At 43.1% G+C, this 13,220-nt stretch overlaps 2 protein-coding genes across 3 annotated transcripts in view; both read left to right on the forward strand.

The window, feature by feature from the left end:
- Positions 1-13,220, forward strand: part of LOC148368184 (uncharacterized) — a 316,699-nt gene that overhangs the window by 284,757 nt on the left and 18,722 nt on the right. The window lies entirely within an intron of this gene.
- Positions 811-11,483, forward strand: LOC148368201 (uncharacterized). Of its 2 annotated transcripts, none has more exons than XM_088330228.1 (3): positions 811-1,132; positions 3,365-3,457; positions 9,347-11,483. In XM_088330228.1, exons 1-3 carry the CDS (start codon positions 1,021-1,023, stop codon positions 10,570-10,572), a joined length of 1,431 nt encoding a protein of 476 aa, XP_088186354.1. In that variant the 5' UTR covers positions 811-1,020; the 3' UTR covers positions 10,573-11,483. The 2 variants fall into 2 exon arrangements, with proteins under 2 accessions (XP_088186354.1, XP_088186355.1); XM_088330229.1 differs by lacking the exon at positions 9,347-11,483 and adding an exon at positions 5,350-6,261.

Raw genomic sequence — 13,220 nt, forward strand, 5'->3', positions numbered from 1 at the left:
TGGACTGCAGGACACTCGTACACAAACTAGACAAAACTATTTGAGCAGGAATTTCAACAGAACAAAACTTATGAATACACTCGTGACTGCTTTTTCTATTTGTATTCTGTTACTCCCCAAACCTGCACAAAATGGAGTCATTTTATTCCTATTGAGTTTCTTTTGTTTTTTTCCTAGCATATTTGCTCTTGGAGTCATCCAAAAGTCATTGAAAGTCATCCAGTTCAAGTAACCCTCCCCAACCCTGCTTAACAAATGAAGGTGGTACCAACATTTTTAACAGTAATGCAACAAAAACACGGATTTTGTGAGAATTCAACAAAAAAACAATGAAATCAAATTTCAACTCTGTTGCACCAGCAGGTGGCACTGTTGGACTCGTCATTGCAGGACACTTAAACACAAACTAGACAAAAATATTTCAGCAGGAATTTCAACAGAACGAAAGTGATGAATACACCCGTTACTGCTTTTTCTTTTTAGCTTTTTATAATTTCATTTTTTTACATATATTGCCTTAACATAGTCGTTCACCGGACGAATTGAGTTATTTTGTCACCGACCTATCTCGTCTTCTATGTGTTTTCTGTTGCTGCGTTCCCGAAAAGACGACAACGGAGTTTTCCAACCTCCGACCAGGAGAAATGCTATGTAGCACGACTTTTCAACTAGGACCTCACACCTTGAGTGTCTTTCTGATTATAATTCCCCGGTTGAGGGTTAAAAAAGCCCCGACTTCCTAAATTATTAAGACGCTTTTTAGTCGTATCTGGTAGGATTTCCCGAAATGCCCATTTTCTTGAACGCATCATACGATCCGTGCCACTTGTACCCACAATCTATTGCGGCGGGGTCGAATGAGAAGGTGTCATGGCTGCCGAACGATAGAATGTGGAGAAAGTCCTCTAGTCGACTTCAAACGACGTCAACTCGACACAAGTATCACTTTGTGGTCCTTTTCGAAAGTTTTCCTTTGTACTGCCGAGTTGGAGCGTTTTTTTTCGTTGAAAAGTGGATAAAATGTGCTCCAGTGGGGAAGAAGAACCTTTTCAAGAGAAGCTTCGTGGATCCAAAGAGGAGACCGAGCGAGAATGTCAAGGACCGGACGCTCTTTCCAAGCAGCTCGGGGAAGGTTCGTCCTTTTTGCTTCTGCTACAGTGACAATGCTTCCCAAACTTAAAAAAATGAGTGATTTAAAAGAAAGAACGAATAGTGGTTTAAAATTCAAATACAGTGGAACCTTGGTTTTCGAACGACTTTCAGTTGGAACAAATCAGAGTCTGACCAAAAATTCGAGTTCAAGTTCGAACGCCTATAATACCTGAGTGCGTACGCTAGAGTGCGATGTTGAGCGGCGTACGGGTGTAGATGGCCCCCACCCATCGTGACCAACTGTTAATCACGTGCGCACTTGCTTCTTTTGGCTTTGGCTTTTAATATCGGTGAACGGAGTGTTTGAGCCCCCTAATTATGCCTCCGAAGAAGGTCGGTGCAAGCGGGACAGGTGAAAAAAGAAAAGTCGCTACGTTGGGTTAGCTTACGTAAAACATTCATGGTAAACATTTTGGGTGTTGGAACGGATTAAGAGGATTTACATTATTTTTAATGGGAAAAATGATTTTGGCGATTGAACAAATCGGTTTTCGAACAGGGTTCTGGAACGGATTATGGTCGAGAACCGAGGTTCCGCTGTACAACTCTTTCAGCCTTTTACAGTAAACGACTCATTTTTCACCTCCAGTGAATACTAAAAGTGCAGGAAATCAAATGAAGTTTAGCAGCATCTGGTACGAAGTAGCATCCAAACTCATCCGGGTTGGTTTTCTTGCTTTGTCCCTACTTTACCAATTCTTTTGTAACAACGTGCTAGGAAAATGAAAACAACCAGGACTAAAAGAAACAAAGGGGGAAATATAAAAGAAAGGAAAAAGAAATAAACGAATAAACAACATTTCATTTCCTCGCGTTGAGGTTTTGAGTTTTTCTTTGCACGGATGTCGGTTTCAGATCAGGGGACGTGTCATTGTAATCCCGTGCAGTCCAACAAGATATCTTGTGATTAAGGGCCAAAAAAAGAAATGGGACTTGACTTGAATCTTTGGGCGTATTAGTAAATACTATAGCGGTCATTTATATGTAACTGTATGCAGGGTTCATTCGAGTGCTTGAAAAACTTGAAAATGCTTGAAATTTAATGTACTGTTTTCAAAGTCAACAAAAAGCTTGAGTTTTGGGTGAAGTGCTTGAAATTGTTGCCATTGCCACTTGATTGGCAGTCTGACTCTATAGACCATGCAATAAATGGACAGGCAGCTCAAGAGGACAACTCTATTTAGTAAACTGGCTCTTCTAATTCGGTTTTACTGAGAAGGGCCCGGCTCTTTGGGTTCACTAACAGCTCCTCCAAGTTTTTTTTAAATGATTTATTATCAATAATAATATAACATTATTCACCAAATGATTCAACAGTTAGCCATATATGTTTGCAGGGGATCCCCAAAGGACACATTCAATCAAAATAGTCACAGATTTACCAAAACAAATTGTAAAACAATATAAGCTTTTTACACGCTGAAGACAAAATCCCAGAAAATGCAAAACATGAACACATCAATTCCAAATATTAACTCTTCAGTGCTAAAATAGACAATTTGCAATTCCTTCTTGACCGATTTAGACACAAATGAAAAGCACCCAAAAAATTCAGAGTCAAATAAGTGAAAAGATCCAAAAGCAAAAGATCAGCAGTCGATTGAAAGATTGGATGCACTCGTATCCTAAAAATGAGTCCGAATTTGGCTCATTTTTCCGCTTCTCATTAGCTTCCTTTTTTTTCTTTTGTATTGAAATCTATTATTATGCATCACCTTCAGAGCCTTCAGGCATTGTTGAAGCACAATGGCAGAATCGATGTCAGTTTATAGCAGCCCTTTCACAAAGATCGTAGGTCGTGGATGGGAACATCCCAAAATAGCAGAAAGTATGCGCTAGGAGCAAGATAGCGACTTTATTTTAATCATCAAAGACGACAACAAAAAAACTTTCCTGTGATGGCTGCTGGATTATTTTTTCCTTTGCAGGTACTGGAGAAAAATTAAAAAATGGCTTTGGAAGTGCTTGAAAAGTGCTCGGATTTGGCCATGAAAACCATGAATGAACCATGTTTCAATGTCTTCCTGTATATTTCATGTGCGTTTCCTTCCCAAGGTTTCTTCATTTTTTGCATGCTGACCTTTTTTGAGTGTTTCCTTGCCCTCTTGTAGCTTTCAGATCAGGTTGATGTTGTAATGGTGTTTTGCGCATTTTGTGAGTTTCTGTCAGTGAAGGCGTCACAAAAAAATGCGATTTGAATTGTGTTTTGCAGACATCGGCGAAGACCATCTTCCTCCTGCGTGGCAGGAACCAGAGTGTCCAGGAACTGTTTACAAGATACTCCAAATCGTGTTGAACAGAGCAGGTTGGTCGTTTTACTTTCCTCTACTTCCTTATTTCGGAGGGAACGTCGTAGGGGGTGGCCCCCAAAAAATACGCAGAGAGGAGATATGGCAAAAAGGGAAGGCTCCTTATGGCATTGCTCTAAACAACTCGTGATGGTTGTCCGCCCCCGGCTCAAGACTTCCGCCAGATGTCTACACACAATAAGCTATTGTCAGCTCAAAGAATGTTTGCTTCAATTTTATTTCAGGTTCAACTTTCCATATCTTTTTCTTTCTGCTCGACCGAATTGTCGAGAAATTGACGTCGACGCGTAGGGATGCGCAAACCGAAGCGGACATTCTGTCACGTGGTCACCGTGGCGACGCAACGTTTACTTTCAAAACCAAGCACCGCTTGGGTATTTTTACCTTGTGTATTTTCACACCCTGAGGGCGCTGTCTCCCAAGTTGGTTTTAGATGACGGCAATCAAACGAGACGCGCCCGAAAGTCATCGAGGATGATTTTGGGGGGAAGATCACCAAAACGTCTGATATTACCCCCAAAAGTTTCGAGTAATGATGCTCGGACCTGTGACCTCCCGTTCCGGGGAGCAGGCGCCCAACCCTCAGGCCACCGAGCCGGTCTACCTCCGTTGCTTCCAAAAGAAGAAGAAAATCTGAGACTTTTATGGCGCGAAAATCCGGTATTTAGGGTTTATACCGAGGGACGGCGGTAAGTAGGGCTGCACGATGAAGCGAAATCCGATCCGTACGGCGACGTGACCCGCCAAACGCAACGGTGCAGGTTTTCGGCCTCTCGGGTTCAAACTTTTTGTGGAACGATGCACGAGTGAGCTCATGGGTCTTAAGGTCTTTGACTCTTCAGGAATCAAGTGTCTTGAGTTCATCATGATTTCTTGATTATTTCTTAACCTGAATGCTTGATCATTAAATTGTACTTCTTCATTAAGGGGTGCAGTACATCTATCGTCGTAGTAGCATACTCTACAGAGAGGATAGTCTTATTTAATTTTTCCGACGCTTTGAAGCGTAACACTCCGTACTTGTATCATGTCACACTGCGCGTACTTGACGTATAGGTTGGCGCCGACACACTACCATACAGAATAATACGGCGGATTAAGGAAACAAATGTCCGATCCCATTCCTCCCACTTGGCCCTGAGAACCCTCCAGTGAGGTCTTCCCACAGGGAAGTCCCCTCAATAAGAGAAGTGCAGGTGAACATCATCTCCTAAGAAATGGGACGGCACTTGCGAGGTCCCACCCCGGTCCAGTCGATGGCGGTAATACTAAACGGCTGTTTATCTCAGTGACGTATTGGCCCACGTCGCACCTAAACGACTCGAGTCTTAACCTGCGTCGAGGCAGTCGGAGAGTCCGTGCGACGTTGAAAATGCTGCCCGGAAGCTCACGGCCTTTTCCGTCTCTCCGATCAACGGAGGAGAAATGCGCTAAACTGAAGACGGCTTCGGCGCAGAGAAGCGCTGCTTCATCTTTACAAGGTACGTCCACTCGTCCAAAAAAGGACCCGTTCGGTCAATTTCAGTAAGGGTTAACGTACAACTCACCTTCACATGTTGGTGTAGACGTAAATGACAACCTACTTATTAGTATCTTAATGCCATTTTATGACATATAGTAGGGGGTCTTTAAAGTGTGACACGATGAAAAGTAAAACAAGAACAGTCCACCTGTCCCTTAAGCTGACATATCGTTACCAAACCTTCCCTGTAGGACCCAAACACCTTAGTTTATAAGTCATTGAATTCAAAGAGTTGCCATTAGAGATTTAAAAAAAAAAACATTTCTACATTGTTTTCATGATGCATATGTCACAGTAAAAGCTGTCTTTTCCTTTTCTATGCCGACATTTATGTCTAAATTGTTCATATTATCTGTTGTGTTCCAGAGTGGCCGTCCCATAAGCTTGGACAGGTACGTTCCCATCCTGTGCTTATGGTTCGATGTGGAGTCAGAACTCATCCAGGACTACAGGCTTAGCAAGAAGGCCACGTGGGCCCCGCAAGAGCTTCGGAAGAGGGAACAGCTCCGTGGCTGGAGGTCCTGAGCGTTCTCCGTTTGAGTTCCGGTGCTGTGGAATGCTCTTCCCCCTGAGATCGGATCCGTAACCTCAGTGGAACTGTTTCAATCTAAGCTTAAAACACACTTCTATCACATATGTTGACAATATCTGTGTATTTTTTGCCCTCGTGTCGATTTAAGATCAGGGGATGGTGTCATAGTAGTCTGTGGTCTGTGCAGCCCTTTGAGACTCTTGGTGATTAAGGGCGTCACAACTAAACAGTACTTGTTCTACGTGTACTAGCTGGCCCCATCCTGTCCTACCGTGTGGTGTCACGGGTCTTCAGTGTTCCCAGGTCCACCGTCCAAAGATTTGTCCACCGGGTCGCGCAGTTAATGTGGAAGATATTGCCCAAAGTCATGTTTTAGGCTCTGGAAGTCAGACCCACATTTTGCATTCTGTGCTTTTCTGCATTATGACAACTGGGACATCCAAGACCCAGATCAGGATGTATCCGAGGACAATCTGGACCTGCGGCTGCCAATTCCAGAACTCCCTGACCCTGACGAAACCTCTGGAAATGCCAGAAGAGATGGACTAGCCTCACTGATGTAACAAAGCGCAAGCCCCGCATCATATGGTTGGATCAACTTGAAAAAGTTCCGTTCCTTTTTTATTTTGGATCTTTATTAGTTATTACTGCTGCAGTCACTATTTGTCCTGAGGTCTACACATGTTCATGTACATACTTGTGTATTTGGTATATTGTTTCTGTAAGTGCAGCCCCTATTCATTTAACATCTTGGTGGTTTATTTCGTAATGATGTGAGGTACTGTGTGTGAACTATGTGACTGTTGGACAGAAAACAACTATAAATCACTCTGGGTTAAATCATCATTTAGAAGTGGAGAATGCTGAAATGGAATGGAATTGATTTAAAGAAGCAGTGTTGATTAGTGCGAAAGAAGTGTGCGGAATGAAAAAAGTTGTTCGAGGTGTTAGGAAAGGAAGTGAATGGTGGAATGATGAGGTATCAGGGCCTGTGACATAGACGAGACGTACCTTTGAGGAGTGGCTGCAAGATAAGAGTGCCGTGAAGTGAAGAAAAGGTTGGTAAAAGCGGCAGTGGAAGCAGCGAAAAGGAAAGCAAATGATGAATGGTGTCGAAAGATAGGAGTGCAAAGGAGAAAAGTGTTCTGGAAAGAAGTGAAAAGAGTAAGAAACGATGAATGTGAAAAGGAAGAGAAAGTGAAAGATAAAGATGGTAGATTGCTGGTTGGCAGTCAGGACGGGATGAGTATTTTGAGGAGTGGAGGACGGGAGAGAAGTGAGTCCAGGCGATCGACGGTATGGAGAGAATGACCATGTTGGGTGATTGAAATGTGAAGCCTGTGGAAACATGGGTGGTGCAAAAGGCAGTGAAAAAAAGAAAGGGGGGGAAGGCACCTGGGTTGGATAGCTGTACTGCTGAATGCTTGAAGAAAGCTGGCACGGACATGATTGGCTGGTCAGTAGGCTTGTTGAATGTATGCTTCTTAAGTGGTGTGGTTCCTGTTGATTGGTGGAGTGCATGTGTGGTGCCATTTTATAAGGGCAAAGGTGATAAGTATGAATGTTGCAATTCGAGTGGTATCGGTTTGTTGTCTGTGCCGGGTAAGCTGTATGGAAGAGTCTTGATTAAGAGAGCGAGAGAAAGACCGAACGAGGTGGTGATGGAGGAGCAGAGTAGTTTCAGGAAAAAAAGAGGATGTGTGGATCAGGTGTTTGCAGTATGACAGGAGCGTGAGAGATATTTTGCAAAAGGTAAGAATGTTTATTTGGCTTTCATGGACTTGGAAAAGGCGTAGGACAGAGTTGATGGAGAGGCGTTGTGGCAAGTGATGGTAATGTATGGAGTAGGTAGAAAGTTGTTGGAAGCATTGAAGAGTTTTTGTATGAACAGCATAGCATGTGTAAGAGTAGGGAGTGAGACAAGTGAGTGGTTCCCTGTGGTGACTGGTGTGAGACAGGGGTATGTGATGTCACCATGGCTGTTTAATGTGTACATGGATGGCGTGGTGAGAGTATTTGGCAGAGGTGTAGAGATGATGGATAACAGTCTAACAGTGTGGCGGCAGGCAAGTCAGATGCTGTTTGCAGATGACAGAGCGCTCGTGGCTGATTCTGAGGAATCATTGAGAAGGTTTGGAAGAGTATGTGACAAGCGTAAGTGATGTGTCAAAGTCGGGAAGAGTAAGGCGGATCAAGTGTTCACGTGATGGAGTGGGCATGGCGTTAGAAGTAAGGTCGTATGGACAGGAGCTGGTAGAAGTGGAAAGCTTTAGGTACTTGGGTTGTGATGCGGCTGCAGTTGGTGGAATGGAGTGCGAGGTATCGCACGGAGTGAATCGGGGAAGCCAAGGTTTTGGGTGCTCTGAGGAGACGTGGCCGCTTTGTCGTGTCCCGTTTCATCTGGAGAGACGAAAGCATGACCAACTTGGGTGCCGGGTCGGTCATGGTCCAAAATTCTTTGTGTGAGTTTTTTTTGCTATTTTCCCCCCTTTTTAAATTTCTGTTATTGTATGTGTTTGTTTTGCTGTCGGCCTCTTGAGGGATATGACCTTGGTAGAGATAAATGTCCCGTGTTGCTCACCTCCCGGCCAATCGCTTTGACAGCTGTCCTTCGACATAAGGGTGGGTCAATACATTGTCACAATAAAATTGCGGACCTGCAGGTTATCTTCCTCACTCTCACAGTTGTTTTGTGGTGAACATTTTCTCTGTGAACTGCTCATCATTTTCTGCCCTGAATGTGATCAGGGCTTTGGTTTGCTCCACAGTCTCTGAAACATTAGCCCGCATGACCGCGTTCGACACAAGTTGCTCACTAACAGGCCGACGCGACTCGACGCGAGACAGGAAATGATCTGATTCCTTCCGCATAATGATTTCATAGTGAATCGACAAGCGCAAACCTGACGTGGCTGTCGGAGCCTTCTATTGGCCAGCGTCACATATGCTTTCGAATTTAGAATCGATAGAATAGAATTTAACAGGTACAGAATGCCGACCTCCCCTCCGCGTCAAGAATCGATTCGGTCTCACGTGTTAGCATCATATTGTAAAGAAAACGGGACGCGCGGAATCGTGCGCAGTAAACATGCGCAATGACATATATCCGTAACGTTATCGTGACTAAGCCGCTTCAGCGACCGGCGTTTTGTCCGTGCGGATGTGAAGGCACGACTCCTTTAAGATAAAAACGGGGCTAAACCGTGATCTTCCGAACAAATTAAGGTACTCGGCGGTTTGGAGTGCCAAGAGTCGTTTGTGGCTTTTTTGGTCGATTTGGACTCTGTGTAAAGTCGCCATTAGGCAATGTTCATGTTTTGAGGCAACGATAAGGTTTTCCGTTGCGTTCATGTCCAAGACATCTCGATGTATTTTGTTTCGAAAACATGCATAGTTGTGAAAAAGGACTTACATTTGTGCGGTTCCTTTCCTGCCATGTTTGTTGATATTGAGAATTCGTCTTCTGGGAAGTGACTTTGTTCCAAGTCGGCTCCTGACCTCCTTCCATCCGAAGTGGTTCTTTTGGGGGTCGAAGGGGACTTCTCCCTCGGACTTGAGAGTATTGGGACACGTTTCACTTGCACATGCACGCGCAAAGCAAGTGACGAGGAAAAATAGCGAGAGAAAGTGGGAAGAATGGGATGCAGCGAACAATCTGAACAAAGCCGCTCTTGGCATCTAGTGAAGATTTCATTCCCAGAGGCCTAATACTCACTGTTCAGCAGCGCCTAAGCCTTTAGAATTTTTCTTACGTTTTGGCACTCGGGGACAATCTTCTGAAAACTGAACGAGTTGAGGGCAATACAAATAATCGTGACTTGTGTCTTGCAGACGTCGGCCGAGAATATCTTGCTACTGCGCGGCAGGAACCAGAGTTGCCTGCAGTTAAAATTGAGGAGGATCTGAAGCCTTGTCATGTTAAGCAAGAGACTGAGGATGGGGAGCCTGTTGAGGAGGAGGACGATTATTCAGTCTTGCGAGTGACCAGGGTCCGTTCAACCGCCGAAGATCAAGGTCAACCCGAAGATAACGGTCGGCAGGAGCTGTTAAGCATCAGCTCTTGTCAACACGTGGAAACGGAAGATGACGACACGTCCCGCTCCGTAAACGCTGAAGGTGGTAACACATGTTCCCAGTGTGGGAAAACATTTTCACGCAAGTCTTATATGAAGTTACATATGAAATTCCATGCTGGTGAGAAGCCTTTTTCTTGCTCAATTTGTGGTAAAAAATTCACCCAAAATGGGAACTTAAAAATACACTCCAGAACCCACACTGGGGAAAAGCCTTTTTCCTGCTCAGTTTGTGGTCAAAGATTCACCACAAGTGGGAGCTTAAAAATACACACCAGAACCCACACTGGCGAGAAACCTTTTTCTTGCTCAGTTTGTGGTCAAAAATTCGCCCAAAGTAGACACTTGAAAACTCACCAACTAACCCACACTGGCAAAAAGCCTTTTGCCTGCTCAGTTTGTGGTCAGAGATTCACCCGGCGTTGGTACTTAAAAATACATTCCAGAACCCACACTGGTGAGAAGCCTTTTTCCTGCTCAGTTTGTGGTCAAAGATTCATTGAGCATGGGATATTAAAAAAACACACCAAAACCCACACCGGCGAGAAGCCTTTTTCTTGTTCAGTTTGCGGTCAGAAATTCACCCGAAATGGACACTTGAAAATACACACATTAACCCACACTGGCGAGAAGCCTTTTTCTTGCTCAGTTTGTGGTCAGAGATTCACCCAGCGTTGGTACTTAAAAATACATTCCAGAACCCACACTGGTGAGAAGCCTTTTTCCTGCTCAGTTTGTGGTCAAAGATTCATTGAGCATGGGATATTAAAAAAACACACCAAAACCCACACCGGCGAGAAGCCTTTTTCTTGTTCAGTTTGCGGTCAGAAATTCACCCGAAATGGACACTTGAAAATACACACATTAACCCACACTGGTGAGAAGCCTTTTTCTTGCTCAGTTTGCGGTCAAAGATTTACTTCAAGTCAGAACTTAAAAAGACACACATTAACCCACACTGAAGAGAAGCCTTTGACCTGTTGACATTGTGGTGAAAAACAAAATATCTATATTGTCAAGTCATTTTTTATTTGTGACGCCCATAATCACAAGAGTCTCAAAGGGCTTCCCAGTTTATTACACAGACATTTTTTCAGACTATTATTGGACACTAGAAATGACACACAAGAACCCACACTGGCGAGAAGATTTTTGCCTGCTCAGTTTGTGGTCAAAAATTCACTAAGAGTTGTAAAACATTCAATTGGTTAAGTATCATACAGTTAGTTTATTGGAAAATAACGGCCACAAAACTATTTGCCCTCCCCTTTTTTCAACCACTGACTGCTACCACGTCAAAAAAAAGCCACAGGAAGTGAGCAGACTCTCCAGTTGTATCATAAAGATTTGTGACCCCAAAGTCTTCATATGGATTCAAAAGATTCAGGCTTTGCATATGCGTCATGTTTCTTGATAGATGATCTATTTCCTCGTGTGCCCGCATACAAGTTTTGCCTGTTATCAACAAGTATCATTATTATAACAACAAGATGGCCGACCTAGATCCCCAGGGTTGGGGCTTGTTCTCACCAGAGCCCCAAAGCTTGGAGAGCTTGTGGTTCTCTCCGTCCCTGTCGTCCGGATGAGAACAATCCCCGTGATGTCCGCCGCCAAAAGAGATAGGAACCTTTATTTCTTCATCTTCCTGCTTGGCCATGTGCTGCCTCTCACACACTCCTCCCCTGAGGGACTTTTTGTTCTCAAAAGTACACAAAAAGGGTTATTGCAGCACCTTCTTTGGTGTTTTGGGTAAATATCCCATGTTGGCAGGCTATGAAAACAATCCCTGATCATTGAAATGAGTGTCTTATCTTCAATTTGGGTTCATTGATCATTACTGTTAACCTGTTGCATCATTTCTTCCACCTTCCTCCTCGCTCACACTGAGTGCTTGTGTCAACAATGTGTTTTATTCTTTCGTTTGATTCCATTTTTTTGTCCTGTGAATAAAACGTAGTTTCATGAAATCAAACTGCATTATTTTTGGGTCGATGTTATTTTTCTTCTGGTCCGATCAATCATTATCCATATCAAATAACTCCAAAATCGATCATTTAAAGTTGTATTTAAAGTTGCATCCTTCATGATAAATGCTAGACGTGGGCTATTTCAAACGAATTCGTGTCGGAAACCGAGAGCACCGCCCACTGACCGAATTGGTAACCACCAACTTAGATTCCGAACCAAATAAATATAATTGAAAGCCATGTGGTAATGGGTTGTTATTATGGCCATGAAAGAGTCTAAAATCACATTACTTTTGCCAGAATCGAAATTTAACTCTGTGTTAAGTCAAGATAAAACAGAAAAGGGACTTGGATTATCATGGACCAAAGTAAAGTTCTCACAGAAAAGCCATATGAATATAAGGAACATGAGGCTTTTATTCCAGTTACTGCCATGAGCGACACAACAAACACGCACCATGTGGTCAGCACCTCTGCCTGTTTTCGACATCGTTAGCAGCGTGCTGGAGACTGCCGACAAAAACGGGACATCGCTCAACATGCCGCACCTCGTGGCGTGGTTGCATCGAAACACGTAGCATCATCGTTACAAGCTACATTACTTTAAATGAGTGCTTTCTTATATATATATACTTCTTTTAGCACAACTTATATACATTTATATACAAAGATAGTTCGTGAAAGCAGCTCCTATATCTAGCAAAATAGGCATTTTTTTTTTATCCAACTGACATTGGGCACAGCTTACCTTCAGCACCGTGTTTTTGAGCCGAAGGTAGGCGTAACAGAGTTGAAATTTGATTGTTTTGAATGTTTTTTGGAATTCTCACAAAATCGGTGTTTTTGTCGTATTACTGTTAATAATTCGGTAGTTCATTTAGTTGTTAAGTCATGGGTATCTGCGACTGTCTTTTTCGTTTGGCAATTTTTGGGCTTCAGCGCTTGCCGTAGATTCAGTCAATTTGTACGCGCTGGAGATAATCGCAGTCGTGAACAGATGCCCCTGACTTTTGTATTGTTTTGTTGACTGAATGCAGGCAATAAACCGAGTGATTGTGAAACTTTGTGTCGTGCGTGAAAGAGGGTCGTCACATACGGCAAACCAAAATGGCGGCCGCACAGCACATGTTATAACAGCAGGGTTGGTTAGGGTTACTTGAACTGGATGACTTTCAATGACTTTTGGATGATTCCAATACCAAATATGCTCATAAAAGACAAAATAAACTCAATAGGTATAAAATGATGACTCACAACACGTGGTAAGCTTTCTCTCCTGGCTTTGATCCCTTTGGTATCCGGCAAAACTAACATAAAATGCCACAGAAACAAATTGGAAAATAAATCCAAACAGCTTGCCAACATCATTTTTGCCGTGCTTAAAAGATAAAGGCGGTACCAACATTTTTAACAGCAATGGAAAAAAAACACGGATTTTGTGAGAATTCAACAAAAAAAAAACAATGAAATCAAATTTCAACTATGTGACACCAGCAGGTGGCACTGTTGGACTCGTCATTGCAGGACACTTAAACACAAACGAGACAAAAATATTTCAGCAATAATTTCAACAGAACGAAAGTGATGAATACACACGTTACTGCTTTTTTTCTTTTTACCTTTTTATAATTTCCTTTTTTTGACATATATTTCCTTAACATAGTC

Source organism: Urocampus carinirostris, chromosome 3 (assembly GCF_059441175.1).
Source record: "Urocampus carinirostris isolate Australia breed hairy pipefish chromosome 3, RoL_Ucar_1.0, whole genome shotgun sequence".
Taxonomy (NCBI): domain Eukaryota; kingdom Metazoa; phylum Chordata; class Actinopteri; order Syngnathiformes; family Syngnathidae; genus Urocampus; species Urocampus carinirostris.